This window comes from Tupaia chinensis, unplaced genomic scaffold (genome assembly GCF_000334495.1).
Source record: "Tupaia chinensis unplaced genomic scaffold, TupChi_1.0 Scaffold000320_2, whole genome shotgun sequence".
Classification (NCBI taxonomy): Eukaryota; Metazoa; Chordata; class Mammalia; order Scandentia; family Tupaiidae; genus Tupaia; species Tupaia belangeri.
Genome location: NW_006159814.1, coordinates 1,632,401 through 1,659,317, shown reverse-complemented (window position 1 = coordinate 1,659,317; position 26,917 = coordinate 1,632,401). Strand labels below are relative to the sequence as shown.

The 26,917-nt window shown below is 42.2% G+C and overlaps 1 protein-coding gene across 2 annotated transcripts in view; it reads right to left on the bottom strand.

The window, feature by feature from the left end:
- ABHD3 (abhydrolase domain containing 3, phospholipase) overlaps positions 1-26,360 on the bottom strand; it is a 51,394-nt gene extending 25,034 nt beyond the window's left edge. The window contains exons 1-4 of one of the 2 annotated variants that reach the window (XM_006151596.3): positions 26,089-26,250; positions 25,424-25,587; positions 24,124-24,306; positions 4,025-4,070 (exon numbers count right to left, since the gene is read on the bottom strand). In XM_006151596.3, coding sequence (XP_006151658.1) covers positions 4,025-4,070; positions 24,124-24,306; positions 25,424-25,587; positions 26,089-26,250 — 555 coding nt within the window. Of the gene's footprint in view, positions 1-4,024; positions 4,071-24,123; positions 24,307-25,423; positions 25,588-26,088 lie in introns of both variants that reach the window. The other variant, XM_014588987.2, reaches the window with a different exon arrangement.
- Positions 26,361-26,917: the final 557 nt, after the last annotated feature.

The following is a 26,917-nucleotide window of genomic DNA, read 5'->3' as shown; positions in this document are numbered from 1 at the left end:
GAGGGGATGGCCATGCCGCAATCTCTTCTCTCATTCTGCTTTTCAGTGCATGTGCATTTCACACTCGGCCAGAATCTTTTCAAGCCACAGGGTCCAGGACTTGAACCACTCAAGGACTTGAACCCACAATCATGTGGGATCCGGCCTCCTTAATTACCACAGCACTGGCTGGCCCCTATCATTTATCCCCTCCCCCCCCCCCCCATGCATTAGCCCCTTCCCCCCCCCACCCCCTTTTTTTTTAGGTTTTTGTCATAAGGTGTGTGAACTTGCTGGAGAAAGACAGAGAGACAAAGAGAAGGAAAGTTAGAACTCACTTCCCAGGGAGAATGGCCACTCTGCAATCCCTTCTCCACTCTCCTCTCAGGATTTTGGGCACATGCACCTGGTATGATTTTCAAGCCACTGAGTCTGAGAATCCAACCATGGTTGGCCATAGGAGTCGCCCAGTGCTATAACCACCACTCCAATTGCTGGTCCCCATGTTAGCCTTTTTGATACAGATATTTGCTGGTGGCATTACTTCATCTGAATTTTTAAAAAAACATTTATTTACTTAAACACCTATCTATCTATTTGTTGTGATTTTGGGGCTGACAGGTCCAGGACTTGAACCATGGTTAGCCATGTGGAAGTCCAACCACCATACTACCTGCCAGCTTCTACTTCTTCTGAATTTAACCCACACATAGGATAAGATTCCAGAGATTAAGCTACTCTTATCCTCTTGCTTAGAATTCAGTCAATTTCTTAAAATTAAAAAAGAAAAAGTATATACTATCCCTTTTTAAGAACTAGAAGTGCTCTTGGAGGTTTTTCAAAAACCCAACAAAAGATTATTGCTCTAAGTTACTAGATTCCTGTACTATTTCAAAGTAACTTTCCAATTAACTTTAAATGCTAGGGATATGATGTTTCTATTAGCACACTCTTCTTTCTCTCCTCTTTCCTACTTGTTTTCTAAGAGTCTGTCCAGAGACCTTTCCCTTTTTACTCTACAAACTCTTCTTAAGCTATCTCAACCCCTCCTGGGCTTCAATTTCTACCTGCATACAGATTATCCTCGTCTCTTTCTCTAACCCGCACATCTCCTGAGCCCAGCACATGCGTTTGTGTGCTAGAAATTACCACCTGGATGATTTAAAAGCACACAATTGTGAAGAGCGACCAATCAAACATGGTAATTTTTAAACACAGGTAGAAATATGGTTTTGTGAGCTGTCATTTTTTATGGCAATGAGGGCAATTTGTACGTGAATACACTAGCTATTTGTTGTAAGCGAAACTGAAGGACAGTACCAGTCTAAAGAAGTCACATGTGCTTAATTAGAATTGGCCCCAAAAGATAAGAGAAACTACATGACATTAGTTGTCTTTTTATTTTTAGCTGATTAATATTTCAAAACAACTGGCTTTACATTTTATTTTTTCTTTCTCTATTTTTTATCTTTTAAAAAAATAAAGCTGAGACTGGTTCAGGGTCACACCAAAATTTTGTCAGTTCAGCAAATATCAGCATGTTCTATTGGCTAGTCAAGCTTCCCTTCACACAATACAATTAATACTATTCTTTCTGCCCTTTGAATACCACTCATTTTTGTGCTTCAAATTCCAAACTGTGGGAATATCTCTAGTAACTGCTTTCCAAGTGGTCTCCCAGCCTGCAGCCTCCTCCTTTCCATCTCTTTTCTATACACCACTGCTATGGTTCTCTTTCTTTTCTTTTCTTTCTTTTATTTTTTTGGAGAGGTTTTCACTATAGGGTACGTGCGCTTGCCAGAAAGACAGAGAGAGACAGAGAGACAGAAAATGAGAAATCACCCCCAGGGGGGATGGCCACGCTGCAACCCCTTTTCCTCCATTCTCCTCTTGGGATCTTGGGCACGCACGCACACATGCCCGGCCTGAGTTTAAGCCACCAGGTCTCGGACTTGAACTGCGGTCGACTACGTGGGAGTCCAGTGACATAGCCATTACGCTAATTGCTGGTCCCACTATGGTTCTCTTTCTAAAACATGAACGGGATCTGATTATGCCTCTGCTTCAAATGTCACTTGTTTGACACTAGATTTCTGAGGATTCCACACACGATTCTTTAAAATCTGGTCCTACTCTTTTAGAGTAATTCCTATCATTTCCTGAGCAGTAAGAGAGAGTATGGCATAATGATCAAGAACGTAAGTACAAAGACCACCGAGGTCTGAGTCCTACTCTGCCATTTCACGTCAGGGGCTAGCTCTTAACTCACCTACATCTCATTTTCTTCACCTGGAAAATGAAGGTGATGGTGGCTATACTTACTTAAATCATTGGGTTGTTTCTATTACTGAACATTGAGTACAAAAAGATATAAACAATACATTCTAAAGACTAAGAGATTAGATTAATTTATTATCATTATCCAGCCACAAGTGGGCAGTTACTATTTGATGCTCTTGAATACCTTTCTCTTTATGCTGAGAGTGCCCCTCTGTCCTCTCTCCTGGATGCTCAGTACCACAACCTTCAAGGCAAACTCACAACATGACCTCCACTGGGAAGTTCTCTTACCTCCCTCAGGCAGTTGATTCCTCCTTCCCCTTGTGCTCTGCAGGCTAATGGATGCTCCTACATTTCACTTAGCACTGTATTGCATGCATTTTTACACACTTGACTGTCTCCTGCAATTAAAGTTTGAGTTCCTAAGGACTGGGGATGGGGCTCAAAGTGTAAATAATCCTCACCCTAATAAGTGGCACAGTCTCAGACTTAATAGGCACACCCCACAGCTCTGTAGAATGAACAGATTTTTGTCTCTCACTCTCTGAATTTGAATGGATTCTCCCTTGTGGCATGCTATTTCCTTAAGAAACTAAGTCCGTGTCTTCCCCATCTTTGTGTCCTAGAAGCTCCCAACAGGAGCTGCTCAAAACAATTTGCTTGGATGAAGACCACAGTGACAAATTCAACTATTTCTCTTTAGAGTATTGTCTGTAAGGTCCTAAAGGGCTGGACTAAATGAGGAAACGAGAACCTTCACATCACACTTTATTATGAGGCACCCAAGTATGACCACAGATACTTTACATTTGCTTTTGAAATCAAATCGAGCTGGCTTCTCTCCAGGGTTTAAGACACTATAAAGCAAAGTACAAGAGCTCTTTTCTTCTCAAGTTCTCATGAAGTGCTGACATTTCGGATATGACTGCAAATTTTTACTTCTAGCCTAACTTAATATTTATAGTTGTAATTTCATTCTTTACCAGTGAGTCAAAAAAAAAAATCTTTTTAAAAATTATGGTAGAATAACCTTTGACCTGTTGAAGTGGTGAGAGACTGTACATTTAAAATCTGCAAGAGAATTTCAGGAAGCATAATACTTCTCATTCCAACCTGTAGGCTGATTTTTTTAATTGCCAGAAGGTATGTGCACTCACCAAAGGGAGAGGGCAAGAAAACACCACCTAATGGGGCACGGTCATGCTGAAATCCCTTCTTCATTTCTTCATCCCGTCAGGAATTGGGACATACATGTGCACTCACACATCCACATCTCCTCGGAGTGTTTTTCAAGGTGCCAGGGCCAGGGTTCGAGTTATAGTCAGACATGTGGGATCCTGTTCTCTTAACCACTAGGCTACAGGGTCAGTGCAAATCTATATTCTTGTTGCTCACATAAATAATTAAGAGGCTATTTTAAATATAAAAGAACATGGGGGCCTGGCAGATGGCATAGTGATTAAGCCAGCTGGATCTCACATGACTGAATGTGCAGTTTAAGTCCTGGATCTGGTGGCTTAGAATATATGCTGGATGTGTGTGCGTGCATGCCCAAACTCCTGAGAGGAGAATGGAGGAGAAGGAATTGAGGCATGGCCACCCTCCCCCCGACCCCGGGAGATTTCTTACTTTCCCTCTCTCTCTTTCTGTCTCTCTCCATGAGTGCAAGCACCCTATAGCAAAAACTAGGGGGAAATACTTTACATTATAAAACTGGAAATGATTCTTTTAAAAATTAATACAACTCACATGTAAATTTACTTACCAAGAGATTCTCCCCTGCCACCCCTCTGTTGTTAAAAACCACACATTTAAAAAAAAAAAAGAGAAGTGATTTTTGTTATTTCTACACATGGTTCTTGCTCATGATGAAATGTTAAAATCATTTTTCTGACACTTTACAGTATTGAAAGATTTTTAAAATCTGTTCTATAGACATAAAAATGTTTGACAGTTTCATCTAAATGCCCCAAAATACAATTGAAGTTTTCAAATTCAACATGTGGATTCAAATAACAAAATTGTATATTGATGTTAACTGTTCCTACCAAAAGTACAGAATTGTTACAATTTTATTCTATGTATATACATGGGCCTCCAATAAGTGTTATTAAAACAACTCTAAACAAAAGTCAAATTTAAATATTTTTTCTTCAAACCAAAAATAAGTGTTCTTTATTCATTATTCTATAACATTAATAACAATTACTTATTTATTTTAACATTTCTTTATTAATCTATTTATTTGTTGTGGTTTTTCAGCTGTTGGGTCCAGGACTTGACATGTAATCGGCCACATGGGAATCCAGCAACCCAATCACCACACCATGTGGTGGTCTTGTGGGACCAGCAGATGGCATAATGGTTATGTCACTGAATTCCCACAGTTGCAGTTTGAGTTCCAGGCCTGGCAGCTTAAAACTCATGGCAGGTGCATGTACATGTGTGCCCAAGATCCTGAGAGCAGAATGGAGGAAAAAGGATTATAGCATGGCCATCTTCCCTGGGAGGTGATCTCTTACTTTCTGTCTCTCTGTTTTTCTCTGTACTCTTCATGGAGCACAAGCACCCTATAGTGACAAAATTCTTTAAAGAAAGAAAGAAAGAGAGAGAGAGAGAGAAAGAAACAGCTCTTGTCCTCTCAAGGCTCAGCCAACATGAATTCCAGAATTTTACATGAGGTTAAAACATTACCACAGGTATAGCTGCAAGCAGCCAGATCACAGAACCTTGTTTCCTATGCTCTTGTTTACATCTCCTAGGTCAACAAGTAAAGGGCTTAGATCAATGTTGGTTCAAGGTAAGTAAGTAATGAAAGTTAGCTATTAGTAACAAGGCTAGTTGTAGTGTCATGCTAGCTTCGAAGTTGTTTTATATTTAAAATATTTAACTTTCAGTCAATCATAACCCCAAATATTTATTTTTTGCTATACGTAGACAAAATCCTGACTTGGGTCTGCACAGGTTCTCATTGATTCAGTAAGTCAATTAGTCATGTCAATTACAATTCATTAAGTTTTTGTCTGCTTCCTCATCCAATCAATCAATGCCATTTAAGACTCAAATTCTGTGCTTTCAGGGTGCTGCTGTCCATTGCATGCCATCTAAGCTCCCATGAAGTACCTACCATACAGAACAGACACAACTCTGACTCTCATCTCAAAGAGGATTATCTTTCAAGGTACACCAACTTTATTCACTGTGATATTCAGTGTATGTTTTTGCAAAGGTTTCTTTCTTGCATCTCAAAAATCTCATATAGAGAATTTTACTGGGCCCAGGCAAAAGAGAAGTGCTTAAAAATCTCAGAAATTCAATCTTAGAAAAAGCTGGAAATAATATATTTTATTAATTCATCTAAGTGAAATCTTAAATGTACTATAAATATAGGCAGAAAGTTAAGAGTAGGCTCAGTTACTCTTTATCTTTTCTTGTTAAAAAGAATGACAAGATAGACTAGACAAATAAAATTTAAGTCGGCCATTTGTGTTTACTTGAGTAAGCGGCTAAGTCACACAGGAATCACCGCTAACCATAGCTTTGACCTTGAACCTTAAAGCTCCTAGTCATTTAGAAAAGAACCACTTTCAGAGTGCAAACATTAAATAAGGATTAAAATGGCTTCTGGAACAAGATGTCATCATGTGACTGCCACTGAGCAGAGACAACAGATTCAGTGAAGGAGGGAAAGACATGATCTGCAAACTCATGAAAAAGCAGCCTGTACCTTTGGGATTTCCTTCCAAACTGCAGACTGGGATATTTGCACTTTCCTTCAGGCAGCTTTGAAAAGCGGACCAAAGCTAGGATATCTCTTTCCAGAGGAGGAATTGTACTGACCACTTCATAAGCCTTTGTTCCTGACAATGTTAAATCAGTAGCAGTCATCGATGTAGGCCTCTAGCCTTGGCCATGGGGCAGAGAGATAAGGAAGGGTAAGGAAGCGTAGCTCTATAGAGGGAGACAGAATGAGGGCAGCCATTCTGCCCTTTCTCCCAATCCAGCTGGTGATAAGTAACCAGTTTCTTTCATTTAATTCCTTTCCTACCCTGAGAGTTATTAAGGGAACACTTTATACATGAAGCTAAAAGAGCTGTTGTGAAACTACTATTCCTATAGAATTGACAAGCCTATTACCCCTGTGACAACTCTCTTCATACATTTTTTAAAAATAATTATATATTGGGAACCAGCAGTTAGTGTAATGGCTATGTCGCTGGACTCCCACGTAGTTGACCGCGGTTGGCGTTATATATAATATATATATTATATATATATAATTTGTGATTATTATTATTTTTAATTTGACTGGAGACAGAAAGAGAGAGAAAGAAGATGTGAGAAAGCAAGTCATCAGGTCTGGGACTCGAACTGTGGTCAGTGATATGGGAATCCAGCACCTTAACCACCATGCCACCTGCTGGCCCCTCCATACATTTATTTATATATTTATTTATTTATTTATTTATTTACTTACTTACTTACTTACTTACTTCTTAATTAATTAAATTTGACCAGAGCTGGACTGAGAGAGAAAGAGAGAAAGGGAAAGTAAGAGAGCAAGCCTCAGGTCTGAGGCCAGAACCATGGTCTGCCACGTGGGAGTCCAATGCTCCTAAACCACCATGCCACCTGCTGGGCCCAGCCCTCCATAGAGTTTTTATAGCTTATTTTACACAATTTTTATGGAGTTGGGAACTCACACAGATCTACTGTGATTTGAGCCTCAGATCTGGCAACTTAAAAAATCTTGCTGGGTATTTGTGTGTATTTGTGCCCAAAATCCTGAAAGGAAAATGGAGGAGATAGGATTGCAGTATGGCCATCCCCTGGAGGGTGATTTCTCATTTTCCGTCTCTCTGTCTCTCTCTGTCTCTCCAGTGAGCACACACACCCTATGGCAAAAATCTGGGGTGGGGGGAGATAAGGTAGGAAAACATAAGGGATGAAAAAATAGATAATTTTAGTTGGAACATGGCCACATAGAGGATAATGACAAAATATAAGAATGTTGAAAAATAGGGTAGGACCAAGATAGGCAAAGTGTTCTCAATGCCAGGTTTAGCAAAGGAGGTTTTGCTTCTAGTAATGTCAGATTGGAGTCTATCAGACCAACCATTCCTTAGAATAACAACTATATAAACTCCTGACAAAATATAAAGGCAACAGAAAACAACCAAAAAAATAAAGCAGACAGAAACTGAACAAGTGTTGGAGTTTACACTAGGAATTAGAAAATTGCATTGGGTGAGTTTCCTGTGTGTGTGTGTGTGTGTGTGTGTTTTTTCCCCATCTGAGGGGAAGCTGTAGTTGATATTAGTCAATGACAGGTAAAAATTGGATTTAAATGTGCCTCAGGCTGCCAGGTGGCACGGTGGTTAAGGTACTGGAATTCCATATGGCCAACCACAGTCTGAGTCCCGGAACCAGGAGCCTGAAAATCACACCAGGTGCATGTGCATGCGTGCCCAAAATTCCAAGAGAAGAATGAAAGAGAAGGAATTGTGGTGTAGCCTTCCTCACAGGCAGGGACAGAGGGGAGGATGATTTCTCACTTTGTCTCTCACACTCTCTCTTTCTTTCTCTCTGGTGAATGTACATACCCTATAGCAAAAATTTTTTAAAAATTAAAATTCTAACTTTGTCATCTCAGAAGGAAAAGATAGGTAAAATGGGACAAGAAATATTTGAAAAAATAATGGCCAAAATTTTAAAAATGTAATTTATAAAAAGTCATAGACTCATATATTCAAAAAGAAAGAAATCATAAGGGAGAGTAATAAAGGAACAATAACAGCAACAACAACAACAAAACAAAAGCAGCAAAAACAACCAAAAATAAGCCTACTGTGGTTTGGGCCCAGACCTGGTGTCTTGAAAAATCATGCTGAGGGGAACCAGCAGTTAGTGTAATGGCTATGTCACTGGACTCCCATGTAGTTGACTGCAGTTCGAGTCCTGGACCCGGTGGCTTAAACTCACACCAGGCGCGTGTGCATGCATGCCCAAGATCCTGAGAGGAGAACGGAGGAGAAGGGATTGCGGCGTGACCATCCCCCCTGGAGGGTGATTTTTCGCTTTCTGTCTCTATGTCTCTCTCTGTCTGTCTGGTGAGTGCATGTGCCCTATAGCGAAAAAAAAAAAAAAAACCTCTCAAAAAAAAAAAAAAATCATGCTGGGTACATGGGCATGTATGCCCAAAATCCTCAGAGGAGAAAGGATTGCAGTTCAAGTCTAAGACCTAGTACATATACAGTACACCTTAAATCCACCATATTGATAATTATACTAAATGTAAATGAACTAAAAACCGCAATTAAAAGGCAAAGATTGTCAGACTGGATAAAAACAAAAAAACATAAACAAAACACACCAAGACCCAAAAATATAAGCAATATATTTTAAATATAAAGACACATACTTTGAAAGTTAAAGTAAGAAAAAAGGTATACTATGTGGACAGTAAGTAAATGAAGGCTAAAGTGGCTACAATATTATCAGGTAAAGTAGATTTCATGACCAGAGATTATGAAAGACTTTTCATAATGATAAAATTCTTAATCTATGACCAGCCTGTGGTATGGTGGTTAAGGAAGCTGGATTCCACATAGCCAACTGCATGGGTTCGGTCTCAGATTTAGCAACTTGAGAAGCATGCTGGAAATGTGTGTATGTGTGCCCAAAATCCTGAAAGGAGGAGAAATGGAGAAGGAATTGCAGTGTGATCATTTCTCAGGGGAGGAGCTTTCTCACTTTCTCACTTTTCTTCTCTCTGTTTCTTTCCAGCAAGCAAGTTCATGTATCCTTTGGCAAATTTTTAAAAAGTTAATTTATAGGAAGACTGATATTATGATAAAGGGTCATGTTTTAGAACTTGGTCTTAGGAGGTGATTGGCTGTGCCCCAAAAGTTCATGTATTGGGACTCTATTGTACTGTAAAGGTGTTAAGCCAAAAACTTAATCCCTTCATGGTATCTCAGGGTGGGCCTGTAGGTGTGACAGTCAGTAGAACAGGGCTCCCTTGATTGATTTCTGGTGCCTACGTAAGGAGAAGAAATGAGGCAGGCAGAGAAAGATCAGATTCCACTCTTCAAAGTTGTGCCTTCCATCATTTTATGATGCCTGGTTACTTTCCAACCACCAAAATTGTGAGGTGATAAACTTCTATTTCTATATAAATCACTCAGTCTTAGGTATTTGCAACACAATAATGGACTAAGACAACTAACTATTGTAAATGTGTATCTGACTAAAAATAGAATTTCTATATACATGAAATGAACATAAACTTAAATGGAAAATAGAAAACCTACAATCATATTGATTTTTTTTTTTTTGGAAGAGGTTTTTGTTATAGTGCACGTGTGCTCGCCAGACAGAGAGAGAGAGACAGAAAGCGAGAAATCACCCCCCAGGGGGGATGGCCACACTGCAATCCCTTCTCCTCCATTCTCCTCTTGGGATTTTGGGCATGCACGCACATGCGCCCAGTGTGAGTTTTAAACCACCGGGTCCGGGATGCAAACCGCAATTGACTACATGGGAGTCCAGCAACATAGCTATTACACTAACTGCTGGTCCCACAATCATATTGATTTTTAACATGTGATCTTTTTTTTTATCCATTCATTTTATTTTAATTTGACCAGAGAGAGACACAGAGAAAGAGAGAGAAAAAGTGAGAAAGTAAGCTGCCAGGTCTGTGACTTGAACAGTGGTCAGCCATGTGGGAATGTCCAGCGCCTTAACCACCACACTACCTGCTGGTCCCCAACATGTGATCTTTAACATGTGAAGAACCTCCTATTAATGAAACAAAAAACCCAGCAAAGATATAACAGTCTGAATAACACTATCAACTATATTAACCTAATTTATATAAGACTACCTCCAACAACAGTAACATATACGTTCTTCTTCTTTTTTTTTTTTTTTTTGAGAGACTTTTGCTATAGGGCATGGGAACTTGCCAGAGAGACAGAAAGGGACAGAGAAATAAAGTGAGACATTGCCTTCCAGGGTGATGGCCACACTGCAATCCCTTCTCCAGCATTCTCCTCTTGGGACTTTTGGAGACACATGCACATGCACCTGGCATTAGTTTCAAGCTACCAGGTCCAGGACTCAAACCACGGTCAAGTGTGTGGGAGTCCAGTGCCTGAACCACTATGCTACCTGCTGGCCTCACATTCTTTTAAAGAAATTATAACACCTAAAGATTTTAAACCTTACTAAGGTCATAAAAGTAGTAAAACTAAACAATCCACATACCTTTTTCTAGAATGCAAAAGCTTCATAAATTAAACGTAATAATTAACGAGAATATATGACTGACTGTATTACACACTCAGTTTGTGATTATCACATGGTAATGGAGAACAGTGAAAGTTCATTTATAATTCAGGAACCTCATTATCTCTTGTTTCAATTCTTTCCCTCCTACAAAATTTATTCCCTGAGTAGAAATCATGAATGACTTGTTTGCCTGTCATGGCTTGAATTTCTCTGATAAAACTAAGACCTGATGATATTACAGGTATACATTATCCCAGTAGGCAGCAACAATAATGGGATTTCAAGAGCTTGTTGCTCCTAAGCTAAGAGCCCAAGACATCTAAGGGTGTAGAAAAGTTGTAAAGAAGAGTCTACAGGAACTATTAGCATTTCAAAAAGCCTGCCAGAAATCATACATTTATCAGTAGCAAGGCTGTATAGCTGATTTAACAGAGAGAGACAGAGTAAGAGAGAGAGGGGGAAAGTGAAAAGGTAAGCTGCCAGGTCTGGGACTCGAATGGTGGTTGGGCATGTGGGACTCCAGTGCCCTTAACTGCCATGCCACCCGCCAGCCCCAGATGTATAGTTGAAACTTAACCCAGTCATACACCAGCTGTCTATTTAGGTCAAATTACGAATGCTGCAGTTCTGGGTTTTGGCTGGCAAAACGGGGTTAACAATATGTATCCTGGAGTTGGGTATATATTAAATAAGATAACCTATGGATAGTGCTTGGTATGGAGCCTATCGTGGCAGGCACTCAACAAAGCTATAGGATGCAAGTGGCTCACCAGAGAGAGACAAAAACTGAGAGACAGAGAGGGAGAGGAAAAGCTCCTCCCCATGGGCAATGGTCACGCTGCAACCCCTTCTCCATCTCTGGGATTTGGGGCACATATACACACATGCCTGACATATTTGTCAAGCCTCTGGGTCTGGGACTTGAACTATGCAATTAGCCATTTGGGATTTGGCTGACTTAACCACCAGGTCAGAGTTGGCCCCAATAAACCTATTGTAAGTTTAGAGTAAATCAAATGGCAATTCTAGTTATTTCTTAAAGATGCTAAGTTCTAAGTGGCCCTATGTATTTTTTTAAAAAGAATTATTTTCTTTAACTTCATTTATTTATTTATTTATTTATTTATTTTTATTTGACCAGAGAGGGACAGAGAGAGAGGGAGAAAGTGAGAAAGCAGTCCACCAGGTCCAGAACTCAACCGCGGTCAGCCATGTGGGAGTCCAGCACCCTTAACCACCACACCGCTTGCCAGCCCCAGTCCTATGTATTTTTAAAAAGGGCAGCAAGTTGATATTACTAATGCAGTTTATTTTTCAGGCATAATCATTCATAACAAGGAAAAAAGGTCCAAAAGGATTCTAAATGTGAAGAGGCAAAAACCTTATATAATTAGCGGGACCAGCAGTTAGCATAATGGCTATGTTCCTGAACTCCCACGTAGTCAACCGTGGTTCGAGTCCTGGACTTGGTGGCTTAAACTCACACCGGGCACATGTGAGTGCGTGCCCGGATCCTGAGAGGAAAATGGAGGAGAAGTGATTACGGTGTGACCATCCCCCCCAGGGGGTGATTTCTCGCTTTTTATCTCTCTGTCTCTCTCTTTCTGGTGAGTGCATGTGCCCTATAGCAAAAACCTCTCCAAATAAATAAATAAATAAACAAACTTTATACAACTAGCATCAATAATTCACTTTCAATTATCTATTACTTGATTGGGATCTTTCTCCCCATTGGCTTTAATCCTAAAATTTACTCAGCTGTTTCTGCTGTTCTCATATTTACATCTTACTCCTTTAAACTTTAGCTTTGTCTCTTCGGTATTTTATAGATTTTGTCAACTAGATACCTAGCTGAAGTAGCTGACAGAAAACCCTATTTAATAACAAAGTGCTCTACATTCACAGTGCTCATAACTAACAGGAGTTATTCCAGTGTCATGTCACAAGTCACTACTGGAAACTTCATTACTCAAAATAGAGCAGAGACATATATTACAGAGTGATGCCCATTCCAGCAGCCACTCTACCTGCCCAAGGCATTTCCTTCTTTGTCCTTGGACCACCTACTGCCTCGTCAGGCACACTGCTGTCTATGAGCCCTCTTGGAATGGATTGTTGCTTGGTGATAGGGCCTAGGCAGTAAGTACTTCATTTCCATCTGGTCAAACAATGGATTGGGGAACTTATTCCCCAAATTCTTGATTCACTCCTTAAGGATAAAGCTAATACTTGCTTTATTACTAAAAGAGAGAGAGAGAGAAAGAAAGAGAAAGAGAGACCCTGACAGGGTCCTCAAGTTGTAATCTACCCAGCCTTAGCCAGTCAGGATCATAAGCACCCCTGCCCAGCAATTACAGTGAGACTTAGGAATGCGAACCCAGGACCTTCCCATTGGCCACAACATTGTGGATAATAGTGTTAACAGTGTGCCACCATCACTGGTCAGCTGGTACTTTTTAAATGTTTATTTGGGGCAGCTATTAGTCAATGTTCTTTATAATACATTACATGCAAATCTTAAAACCCTAAGAGGTGTAGGTATTATTATCTGAAAGAAAACTGAAGTGCAGAAGATTACATACTGTGTCTGATATACAGGTTCTGTGTGGCAGAGCTGGGATCTGAACCCAGGCAGATATGATGTAAGAACCCACTTATCCACATCACTAGGCTGTTCCATGCTATCTAAGCTAGTGATTTTCAAGTCTCTTTTTCCAAAGAACTTTGGTGCTCTGAACACAGAGTGCTCTTTGAGGGTATGCTGATTCAGATGAAAAGAGCTTTGTCCCAGAAAGGTTGTTAATTGAGGCATCATTTTATAGTGGAATATCTAACAATTAGTCCCTTAGAGACTGGAACTATTTGTCACTATCCACCATACTTTTTTCCAGAGTAACATTAAATAAGCTAAACTCTTCATGTGGTACTTTCTAACGTTAATCTAGATATTTCATGAATAATCAACTAGCTGCCTTGTTCCCCAAATTTTAAAAAACAAGTTATTTTAACAACAAAAAAAATGAATTATGGAGATAAAAAATATTCTGCTAGCACACTTCATAGTATACTGGACTGCAGTGCTGGAAGCCACATGAGCCACTGCAGATTTGGATCCCTGAGTTGGCCTGAAAACAAGTTTGAACACACTGGTGTTCAAGATCCTGACAAGCGGTACCAGCAGTTAGTGTAATGGCTATGTCACTGGACTCCCATGTAGTTGACCACAGTTCGAGTCCCGGCCCGGCGGCTTAAAACTCACGCTAGGCACGTGTGCGTGCGTGCCCAAGATCCCGAGAGGAGAATGGAGAAGAAGGGATTGCGGCATGGCCATCCCCCCTGGGGGGTGATTTCTTGCTTTCTGTCTCTCTGTCTCTCTCTGTCTGTCTGGTGAGCACACGCCCTATAGCAAAAACCTCTACAAAAAAAAAAAAAAAAAAAAAGATCCTTACAGGCTAGGCTGACCTCATGCAGCAGGGAAGCCTGTATGCAGGGAGCCAGATTCCACATGGCTAACTAGGGTTTGAATCTCACCCCCGGTGGCTTGAAAGACAGACTAGGCACATGCATGTGCATGCCGGAAGTCCTGACGGGATAGAGAAATGAAGGAAAAAGGATTACAGTGTGACCGCATCCTATTGGTGTGCTTTTTTTTTCCCTCTCTAAGTACACATGCCCTCTGATGACTAAAACAAAATTTAAAATAAAAATAAATAAAGTAAAACGTGTCTTTCAAAAAAATAGATCTTGATGAGCTGGAGTGCTGGAGAAACGGGACTGTGGCATGACAAGACTCTGGCAAGGGAGCTTTTCTCTCTCTTCATGTGTATGAGAGAATATTCATTTAAATGTAAGTATTCTAGTGATGGTTTTAAATGACTTCTTTTCACCGTTATGGCTCTTAGATTGAGGGAAGTAAACTAGAACTCACCCTTTTGTGTCATTGCCTCATTTTCCTTAGTTCAGCCTCCCCCAACTTTTCTTCCTCAAGAAGAACCTGCAGGTGACTCTCTGAGGCACTTCTAATACTGCAGGAAAAGCCAACCATCACCTAATGCTATAGTACTCACTGCTGCTACTTTCCCTAGATAAAACAATTCTCAGGCCCAAATCCCAACTTAGAAATAAAGAAACAATTATAAGCAAAGTTTAGCCATATTTAAATCATTTGCCACTTTGAGTCTTTTCCAAAAATATCAACGGTGACTCCAGCCATGGTGGCACTCAGCACCACCACTTGGAAGGGTGGAAACCACATGAGAGGCCCCAGTTTGGTTACCTGAACAGTGTGCATGGCTATGCATGCCTGTGATCCTAGCTAACTAGAAGGCTGGGGCGGGATGTTTCTGACATGGTGAGACCCAGCCCAAAATACCTATTTTGGGGGTCATTCAGTGGTACAGTGGTAAAATATGTTCTGTGAGGCTGACCCACATAGGAAGGTTATCTGTTCATGTCTGGAGACCTCCCTGAATACACTGGGCATGTGTGTGCCTAGGAACTGGGCTGGCTAAGGCTGAGGGTGGATCATGGTGTCAAGATTCTACTAGGGTGCTGTATTCCTCCCTCTCTTTCTCTCTCTGTGTCTCACTCATGGGATAAATAAACTTAATCCCCTTTTCTCATAAGGAATGGAAAATGGCATCCTTGCTAACAATAGATGTGCTCTGCCATAAGGAATAAAACAATCTTGATCCTGTCAAATCATTTTAAAAATCAGTGTTTCCTCTTAGTAGAAAAAAGGGGCCAGCAGGTGATGTGGAGGTTAGGACAGCTGGATCCCATAGGGCAGACTGTGTGGTTTGAATCCTAGACCCAGCAGCTTAAAAAAACACATTATTGCATGTGTGTGCATGCCCAGAATCCTGAAAGGAGAATGGAAGGGAAGGGATTGTGGCATGGCCATCTCTCCTGAGAGGTAACTTCTTACTTTCCCTCTATCTCCCTGACTCTCTCCAGTAAGCATGTACCCTACAGCAAACATACATAGATACACATGTAAATAAGTAGGGGAAAAAAGTTACAAATGAGTAAGATATTTCTTGAAATCTAAGTGTACAATTATGGAGGAAAGCTTTCGTTTTATCCTTTTCCCCTCTCCTAACAACTCTCCTGTTCCTTTCCTTTCTCTGTCAAACGTATCAAGGGTGTGATTCACTCCTGCTCTTGTCTACTGAGGTCATCTTAACCCCCAGCAGTTTGGCTTCCTTCCTCATTGCTCTACTGACATCTCAAATTTAGCATTATCCGTCCTTGTTCTCCCTGTCCTCTCAGTTGCATTTGACACTGCTAACCTACTCCTCCCCACAATAAAATGTTCCTCTTGGTTCTTCTGATACTTTTATTTATTTATTTTTTTAGAGAGATTTTTGCTAGAGGATGTGTGCACTTGCCAGAGAGAGAGTGAGACAGGGAGAGAGAAAGCAAGAAATCATCCCCTGGGGGAAATGGCCATGCCACAATCCCTTCTCTATTCTCCTCTTGGGATTTTGGGCATACACACACACATAGCTGGTGTGAATTTCAAGCTGTCAGGTCCAGGACTTGAACCGTGATTGGCCATGTGGGAGTCCAGCAGTGTAACCATTATGCCATCTGCTGGTCTCAATACTTTTATTTTTTTAAAAACTTTTTTGAAGTTTATTTATTGGGACCAGTAGATGGTGTAATGGTTATGTTGCTAGACTCCCACAGTCGCTCATGGTTTGAATCCCAGACCCGGTGGCTTAAAACGTTGGGTGCATGTGTGCACGTGCCCAAGATCTCAAGAGAAGAATGGAGGAGAAGGGACTATGGTATGGCCATCTCCCCTGAAGTGGGATTTCTCACTTTCCATCTCTCTGTCTCTCTGGCAAGCCCACATGGCCTATAGTAAAAATCTCTCTTAAAAAAAGTTTATTTACTTCTTCCATGAGAGAGAGAGAGACAGATACAGCGATAGAGAAAAAGAAACAGGCAGCCCCAACAGTCTTCATGCCTTGATCCACTCCCAGTCTCAGCTAGCCCAGATCATGGGCACATGTAAGTGCTTGCTGTGTTAGGGAGGTCCTGGGACACAAATCCAGGTTCCCTTTCAAGTGTGTCTAGTCACATAACCCCTGTGCTACCAGCTGGCCTGGGTCTTCTGATTCTAGAATCCTCATACTAACTCTCTGACCACTCAGTGGCATAGGCTGCTAATTATCCCTGGAGAGCCATCCTCCCCTTCTTCCTCAGTAACAGTGCTCCTCATTTTTATTGGTATATGGCTTCCCCAAATAAAGATTTAATTTTTAAAATCTTTTAAAGAGTACTACATACTCTTTGCCACTGAGACTAGACTGTATGCTCCTTGGGAATATGAGCTCTGATACTGTACTTCGCAGTACCAAAATACTTAAGGACTAACCTAGATTTCAATGAACTTATTATTATGTAACTCTGGATGGGTCAGTCTTTTTTTAAATTTTTTTAAGAGGTTTTTACTATAGTGCACGTGCACTTGCCAGACAGACAGAGAGAGACAGAGAGATAGAAAGCGAGAAATCACCCCTCAGGGGGATGGCCACGCCACAATCCCTTCTCCTCCGTTCTCCTCTCGGGATCTTGGGCACGCACGCACATGCACCTGGCATGAGTTTAAGCCACTGGGTCTGGCACTCGAACCATGGTCGACTACGTGGGAGTTCAGCGACATAGCCGTTATGCTAACTGCTGGTCCCTAGTCTTAATTGTTTTTTGCTATAGGGCACGTGTGCTTGCCAGAAAGACAGAGAGAGACAGAGAGACAGAAAGCGAGAAATCACTCCCCAGGGAGATGGCCACGCCACAATCCCTTATCCTCCAATCTCCTCTTGGGATCTTGGGCACGCATGCACATACGCCTGGCATGAGTTTAAGCCTCCGGGTCCAGGACTCGAACTGCGTTCGACTACATGGCAGTCCAGCGACATAGCCATTATGCTAACTGCTGGTCTCGGGTTATTCTTTTTTAATATTTGGTGCGGGAGAAATGTAATGGTAAATAAAAGCTCGCAGGTAAAAGGGGCAAGGTAAAAGGTGATTTAGACGTAGTCAGAGCTATGGCTTCTCTCCTTGTTTTGTTATAGACCTGGAAGTCAATTCAGAGAATGGAAAAAAGATGTAAGAAAACAGGATGCTATTCAAGTACATAAAATAACACCTATTAGTTATGTTTTCTTTAAGAATTAGTTTATTGGGAACCAGCAGTTAGCGTAATGGTTATGTCGCTGGACTCCCACGTAGTTGACCGCGGTTCGCGTCCTGGACCTGGTGGCTTAAAACTCACGCCGGGCACGTGTGCGTGCGTGCCCAAGATCCCGAGAGGAGAATGGAGGAGAAGGGATTGCGGCGTGACCATCCCCCCTGGGGGGGTGATTTCTCGCTTTCTATCTCTCTGTCTGTCTCTGTCTGTCTGGCGAGCGCACGCGCCCTATAGCAAAAACCTCTCAAAAAAAAAAAAAGAATTAGTTTATTTAACTTTATTTATTTATTTATTGTAATTTGACCAGAGAGGGACAGACAGAGTGGAGGGTGGGGGTGGGGAGTAGAGAGAGTGAGAAAGCAAGCCGCCAGGTCTGGGACTTGAACCACGGTCAGCTGTGTGGGACTCCAGCACCCTGAACCACCATACCAACTGCTGGCCTCAGTTGTGTTTTTGAATGGTGAATTTTTAAAAATTTTTAGTCATATAGGTATAAATGATTATAGGGAACTACCTTTTCTCCAGCTCTCTGGTTTCCATAAGGAGGGTTTCTTTCTAAACATGCTCCTGGCCTCCTGGCCTTTCTTACTTTCCTCACCCTCTGGGGGAAGACTCAGCTGACTGATAAAATTTGGAAGAATTTCTCTAGCTAAACAATTTTCTCCTTTCGGGGGCAGGTCTACCCAAAAGAGCATGTTCTGTGACTGGCCAATGCAGGTGACCAGCAGAGGCAAGCCAAATGCACTCCATCCCACTCCATTTACCTTTGCTCACAACTGTCTTAAATAAACTTTATCCTAGTTGACATTCATGCATCACTAATTTTGAATAATGGGCTTTAACAGAAAAGTATTGTGATTTTGTTTGTTGGTTTATTTGAAAAGTTTTTCTCTTTTATTGCCACAGGGCATGTGCACTCATTCCAAGGTGGTATGGTCACAACGTAAAGCTTCTCCTCCATTTCTTTATACTATGAGGTCAACCATGTGGAATCCTGCTTTTGTTTTGTTTTGTTTTGTTTTGTTTTGTTTTTTAATTTTCCAGTGGGCATGTGCACTTGCTGGGAAGAAATGAGGTGGGAAAGGGAGAGAGAAAGCACACCCTATGGGGAATGGTTGTACTGCAATGCTTTCTCCTCAATTTCTCCCTCTGGGATTTCAGGCACGCATGCACATGCACCTGGTGTGTTTCAAATTGCTGGGTCTAAGACTTGAACTGCTCAGTTGGCCATGTGGGATCCAGCTGGCCCAGATCCAGCTTTGTATATGCAGAACTTAATCACTGTACTACTGGGCCAGCCCAGCATTGTGTTTTTGTTAGTTTTCAGATACAGGAAAAATATATATATTATTTACCATCAAAAATATACCTTATGTTTCATTTTTCCATACTAGGTTCTCTCTAATGTCTAAATCATCTCTCACTACTAAAGCATCAACAGTTGAATGATTACCTAACAGAAGACAGGTTAAATTCCCTAAATACTCAACCTTTACACAAGATGCTAAGTGGGGGGCCTGATGGTAGTGTGGTAGTTAAGGTGGCTGAATCCTATAGAGCGATTGTGCAGTTTCAGTTCCAGACCTGGGGATGTGTGTGTGTGTGCATGGTTAAAATCCCAAAAGGAAAAATGGAGAAAAGACTGTAGCATGGCCATCTCTTATGAAAGATGCTTTTTTACTTTATTTCTCTCTTGCTCCCTCTGTCTCCCTCTGGTGAGTGTACACATTTTCTAGTAAATAATAATAATACTAAAACAACAACAACAACAAAAAACAATGGTAACTGGAGCCAAATGGCAAGTGTACCCCTTAGCTATAAAGATGTGCAGATTATCTATAAAACTCTCTTGTTTGATAGACATTATAACAACACTTACGCAGTCCTGCAAGCAAACTCGATGTTTATATTTCTCAAGAGGTATGTTTGCTTGTACTTGCTTTTCTAAATTATAAAAAATTGCTTACTCTAACAGATACGGCTTATTACCTGTTGATGATGACATGTATAGTATTCTCAACTGGATTGGTCTGAGAAGTATTTCATGATGGGTAAAGTCTTTTTACAAGCAAATTGAGAAATAGTGATTGACTGTTTTAAAAAATTGGAATAATAATAATGATTGGGAAAAACAATGAAAAGATATTGAATGATGAAGTGGGGAGATTAATGTCTCTGTATTGACTAACACGCATGGCATTCCCTTTTGAAAAAGCAATGTAATACACTGTAAAGTTATATGCAATTCAATGTAATATAAACAAGATTATGATGATAATAAAAAATAAATTTTAAAAAATTGCCTACTCTGATCAAGGAATAGAAGATGAGCAAAGGAATACATAAACATTTCCTAAAGACTCACTTTGAACAGGACACTCAATCAAGTACTTTGAATACATTCTAACTAACGTTCCAAAGTAGGTAAGTAAACTGAGGGGGAAGGTAAGTTGGTTGACTAGGGTCTCTTAGTAAGGAGCAAGTCCAACTTCTGAATCCATGTCTGACTCCAAAGTTCATGCCTATTCTCCTGTATTTCACAGCCTTCCTTCCACACACCCTTCTACCTGCTAGGTCTCACCATACAGTATTGAAGACTTAGATTTGTTTTGCCACTAAGAGACTCGACCCAGCCTTGTAGCAACTTCAGATCTATCTTTTAGCTCAGGTCTACCTGCATCTCTGTGGTAGATTGCAAAAATATTTTGAAGCTCTTCCTGTCAAGGAGTGGTATCTGTTTTCCTACCCTTTGGCTCTGGGCTGACCATATGAGTTGCTTTGATTAGCAGAACATGGCAGAGGCAACTAGGTGGGAACTCTCGGCCTTTGCAACTTCTGTGTTTTGTACTCTTGGAACCCTCTGCCACCAAATGAACAAGCCTAAAGTGAGCCAATAATGGTTGAAAGATTGTGTAGAGCTGAGTTCACCAGCTATGGCCCCCAAGCATGTAGCTGTCCTGGTAGCTGGCCACAAATGCACAAATGATCCCAGCCAAGACCAGAGAACCACCTAGCTGAGCCCAATCCAAACTGCTAGCTCACAGAATTATGAGCTGAATGATTTTTTTGTTGTTGTTGTAGTACCCTTTCTGTCCTTTCTTTCTTTCTTTTTAGTTTTTGCTATAGAGTGCTTGTGCTTGCCAGAGAAGACACAAAGAAGAGGGAAAGTGAGAAACCTGTCCAGGCTGGTGGTGGCCATGCTGTAATCCCTTCTTTATTCTCTTGTTGGGATGTTGGTCATGCACACACATATGCCCAGCATGATTTTCCAAGCCGCTGGGACTTGAACCACACAGTCAGCCATGTGGGATCCAGCCACTCTAATCTCCATGCCACTTGTTGGCCCATGACTGTTAGCTTAAGTCCTATATTTTGGGTGGTTTGTTATACAGCAAAAACTAACTACAGCCTCAGTGACCTAGCTTCAAAGACTCTGTACAGTTAAAAATAAATGGGCATAGGCCCAAAGGTCACTTAAAAGTTTACTGATGATGCTTATTCATCTATTCTGCATCCTATGAGGCCAATCTGATTCACTGTTAGAGCTCTTTAAACCCAAGCAGGCTCAGTCTTCAAGCAGCTGACAATAACCTGGTCCAGCATTCCCCTTTCACATGCTCTAGGGCAAGGACAGCTTCTCACAACTCTTGGTATCTCCTCAAAACACCTAGCATAACGCCTTCCTTTTATCATACCTCTTCAATGAAATTCCTGAATCAAAAGAACCAGAGGCAATTTTAATTCCGGGAAAGCTAAAACCTTCCACTGTTTGAAGTATGAAGTAATGATAGCCTTGGTAATACAATTTGGCAACTTTTACAGGCAATGGACGAAAGCCATGAGTACTGGCAATGTCAGGGCTTATGAGACTCAGACCTTGAGTTTCAACTATGTTGTTTTTAAAAGTAATTTTTACGTCTTGGGAGATAACTCAGGCCAAATGTAGAATCAGCAGTTTAAATCTGTGCAAAAGGCTTTATAGTCTTTTATACTTTCTGAGCATGACTAAGTTTTAGCAAAGCACAGAAAAAGAAAAAGAAAAAGAAAAAATACTGGAATCAAGCCTCATGTCTAACAAGATGGTGCTTAAACATAGAATAATGATGAATTCCTACTACTGCTTAGGACATTTCCAGAAAACCCATCATATCAGACTTTATGAGAGAATGTTACTTCATGGACAAGATAGGCTTTCTTTGTAAAATACCAGAGTTAACTTGTTAAAACTGAATTAGCTCTCTCCCCCAGTCGTCCAAGATGCCAAAGGGAAAGAAAGCCAAGAGGAAGAAAGTGGCTCCAGTCCCTGTAGTTGTGAAGAAGCAGGAGGCTAAGAAGGTGGTCAATCCCGTTTGATAAAAGGCCTGAGGATTTTGGCATAGGACAGGACATCCAGCCCGAAAGGGATGTCACCTGCTACATCCGGCTGCAGTGGCAGAGGGCCATCCTCTAAAGTGGCTGAATGCACCTCGTGCAATTAACCAGTCCACCCAGGCCCTGGATCACCAGACAGCTACTCATCTGCTTAAGCTGGCCCACAGGTACAGGCCAGAGACAAAGCAGGAGAAGCAGAGACTGATGACCCGGGCTGAGACAAAAGCTGCCAGCAAAGGGGATATCCCCACTAGGAGACCACCGGTCCTCTGAGTAGGGGTCAACACTGTCACCACTTTGGTGAAGAATAAGAAGGCTCAGCTAGTGGTGACTGCACAGAACGTGGACCCCATCAGCTGGTTGTCTTCCTGCCGACCCGGTGTCAGAAGATGGGGGTTCCCTACGCATTAAGGCCAGGTTGAGTCCACAGAAACCCTATACCACTGTCACTTTCACATGGGTTAACTTAGAGGACAAAGGCCCCCGGCTAAGCTGGGGGAAGCCATCAAGACCAATTATGACAGGTACCACAGAGGCAAGGTCCTGGGCCTGAAATCCGTGGCTCACGTTGCCAAGCTAGAAAAGGCTAAAGAGCTCACCACCAAACTGGGTTAAATGTATGCTGCTGGGACCAGTGGTTAGCGTAGTGGTTATGTCACTGGACTCCCACATAGTCGACCGCAGTTCGAGTCCCGGACCCAGTGGCTTAAACTCACGCCGGGCGCATGTGCATACATGCCTAAGATCCCAAGAGGAGAATGGAGGAGAAGGGATTGCAGCATGGCCATCCCCCCTGGGGGGTGATTTCTCACTTTTTGTCTCTCTGTCTCTCTCTGTCTGGCGAGCGCATGCACCCTATAGCAAAAATCCTCCCCCCCCCAAAAAAAAGTATGCTGCTGAATTTTCTATATATACAAATAACAAAACACTCTTTGGCAAAAATGAAAACAAAATACTGAACTAGCTATTATGGGATTTTCCCTTCATATAAAGATGCTTTTGTTTGAGTAATTACTTATTTATTTACTTTTATTTATTATTATTGCTATTATTATTTTAAAATTTGCTATAGGGCATGTGCACTCACCAGAGACAGACAGAGAGAAGGAGGGAAAGTGAGAAAGTAAGCCGCCAGGTCTGGGACTTGAACTATAGCCAGTCATGTGGGAGTCTATCACCTTAACCACCATGCTGCATGCTGGCCCCTCAAGATGTTTTTATTAACATAAACTCTCTATCAATTTTGCACATGAACAAGTGTTTCCAAGTTTAACAAAAGATATAACTCTACTTTAAATGCAACTCACAGAGTGTTTCATTATAATAATTACCATCAGCTAAAAAAGGCGAAAAAAGGCAATACATTTCATAATGACTCTACTTGAAGATTCCAGAGCTGAACCTGAAACAAAGTTGCTAAGTCACTCACAAAAAATTAAACTGTACCTGAGTTGGAGGAACAGTTACCTAAAAACATTGAGACACACTAGCCCTGTGTACCTGCAAATGGAGGGAGGCAGAAGAACGAATCACCTGAGGACGAGCTGATTCTGAATATTTTTTACATTTGGGATCTAACCCAGGAGGAATGGTGAATCCAGCACCCAAATACGAACCACGAAATGAAGGTTACTATACGTTTTTGGGAGTTTGCATTGCGCTGTCTGTAGCACTCCTTCCCATGGAGTCTACTGTGTTTCAGGCCTGGGGTTGGGGACGGGGGACAGAACTCTCAAATCTCAGGTGATTGTAACTGCATTCATTCATTTGACCTAAATTTGCTGAGAGCCTCTGATGCTAAATGTCATTTCTTATGAGGTGATTCAGTTATGCATCTCTTTGAAAAAAGGAGGAAACAAAGAAAAATAGTAATTTATGAAATTGCTTAATCCCTACAAGAAATGATAAGTATTTCTGAAACACACATGTAGCTATATCTGCATTTCATTGAGAATGAATTAAGTGAAAAATGGGGGGAAAAAATCTTGGACTAGTACCTGTATCCTAATTCTTCACTGAGATGGATCATGTGAAGGATATATGATTCCTTGCTTGTTCCAGTGAGACCAGGCAACAGTAAGACAGTAGGTCTGGTGCTAGGATCCATGTAACAAGTACTGTTATCATTATCAAACCAGTCCAGTGAAATCTGTCCTCCATCTGCAGTTCTAATAAGTTCACTGAAAAGAACAATTCAGAAGACACTACTCATTAATGTACTTCAAGTTGTCTTAATTGTGGTGTTTTAATTCTATACATATGACCTATTTGGTCATGTTGAAATAATTTTTTTCAGCCTTCACTAACATACATATATTCATACATCTCTCTCATCGCAGAGATGACTTGAAGATATGTAACATATATCTCTTTCGTCACAGAGATGACTTGAAGATTTGTAACATGAAGTATCTCCAACAACTCCAGTAAGATACTGTATAAAACTGAACTTCAAGGCACTTCGAATATTTATCTTTTTTTCCGCTTTCTTTAAGACAAAGCCTTGCTATTCTGCCCAGGTTGGCCTCAAATGCTGATGCCCTTACAGCTGCCTCCCAGAGTGGCTGGAACTACAGGCTTGTGTCACTGAGCCTAGGTCTCAAATATTTATCTTAATAATTTCCTCATTACTCTAAAATACCTAGCATTTAACCCCTACTTGATTGAGGTCATCGAAATAACTCAACAGGGAATTAAGAATAAGTAAAATACTGATCGGATCACTGCTCTAGCTTTTTTGACTTAATAATGCAGTCTCCTCACAGAGCATGCAACAAAATTTGCTTCTTAAATACTTCAAAGTACTTTTCACATACAAAAATTTCCCCAAAAAACAGTACAACAAAAGGGACTCTTGAAGGACTAGATGACTCAGGAAAACTAATAATAGGCACCATTTAGATCTCCTGGTTACTGATAAATTCTCCTCGTATCTGTAACACCTCAAGGACATTATCAAGAACCCCTTTGCCTGTCAATATGAAGTCCTTTTACAGGAGTCCACTCCATAAAACCAAATTCACAGGCATCCTTCCCACCCCAGCCTTCATATCTGCTACAATCGGTGAATTGGTCCATATCATCAGAGAATCTAGGTTCTCAGGGGCAGACGCAGGCCAAATTGGAAAATAGTAACCCCTAAACACTTCTATTCCTCCATTTGCACCTGAATGGAACAACAACAAAAATGTTCTGTTCTATATATTTACTAAACCAGTTTTTTTCTTTTAAGCAAGAACTGAGGGTATGCAAAAAACTGTTATTTGGAAGAAATGACTGAAATGAAAATTGACTTACTTCCTGTACTGCACCGGAGGCTTGGAAGTGATGAAAGGTCTCAGCAGTGTCTGTCCTCGACTCTCCCAGCACCAGACCGTCGGATAGTAGGTTTCTGTCACCACCGGACAGTGGTCCTGGAGGAAGCGGCTGAAACTCTCACCCCCCGTCACTAACTGGGGTTTCTGAAGGGAAAGTCAGCATCAATGAAGGCTCAAGAATAGAGCAAAGTTTCTGCCGACTGTAAGCCAGAAGCCAGAGCAGACTTCTCGCGCGCGCGATCCCTCCGATCATATCTTCGGAAGGCTCACGCAAATAATTCATAATCGCCATGGGTTGAAAAGGTGGCTTATCTAATCCCTCTGGAAGGCGAGAGTGGAGATAAGCGAGTCTTCCTCAAAAGTACTACAGCACCGCTGAGCAGCATCGCAGGGTTTCGGAACCGCGACAGGGCAGCACCGCCGCCCGAGGTCAGCTGGGTCCCGGCTGCGGTCTGAGGACCTCGGCCGGGACACATCCCGCGGGCGGCCAGGGGCTGGCCGCCCGGCTTTCCTGCGCGTCGAGAGGGCGAACGCCAGGGAAAGGACAACCTTTCGCGGACAGCAGGCTCGCCGCCCTCTGCCCGCGCTCGGGCCAACCCGCCCGCGGCCCTGCGCCTCGGCGCCCGCGCCTCCCCGCCGGCTCACCTTGGCGATGCTGCTCAGGTAGTAGCAGGCATAAGCGACGCTGAAGCCCAGGATCAGGGATAAGCCCACTCCCGAGCCGAAGAACCCAACCCGGACTTGGTGCTCCAGGTAGAGCGAGAGCTCCCGGGAGAGCATCCGCAGGTCCATGGCTAAGCGCTGCATGCCCGGGAGCGCGGCGCGCCGGTCCTGCGGAGGGAGACCTGCCAGCCAGGGGCGTGCTGGCGAGAGCCACCGCGGCGCCGCCGCCGACCCTCCTCTAGAGCGTCTCCTGCCGCGCTCCTTCCGCCAACGGGCGCGGCCGAGGCCCCGGGAGGAGTAGCCCAGCCCACAGACGCCGCGGCTCCGCCCCGGCTGCCTGGACCCCCCCCCACCTCCAGCCACTCAGGAACCTTCGAGAGCACGGTTCTGAGCCCTGCTGCCGGGTGGGCCAGCTGGGGTCGCGGGTCAGGTCGCCGTCAACTGGGTGAGCCCCGACAGGGGAGAGGGAGCGTGAGCCTCTTCGGAGAAGGGACCGGGCCTAGCTGCACTGGGTCAGGTCCGGGGTCGGACACCTGCCCCAGTGACCTTGACAAAGGCCCCTGGGCTGAGAGTCTCCGTATAGTAGCGGTATAGGGTGCCGGGAAAGTGTGCCTTGGCATCAAAGATTTGGGAAGTAAATGCCAAAGATGTGTTAGGAGAATGCCCCAGGTAGTGAAAGAATCCTACGTCCCTCAGGAGTTTGTATTGTCCCTGAAGACGATCAGAAGGAAAAATATTCTAAGGACATTCGATAATGAGGACGTTCGTACTTGACTTTAAGTCTGTGGATCTCTTTTAGTGGCGAAATGTG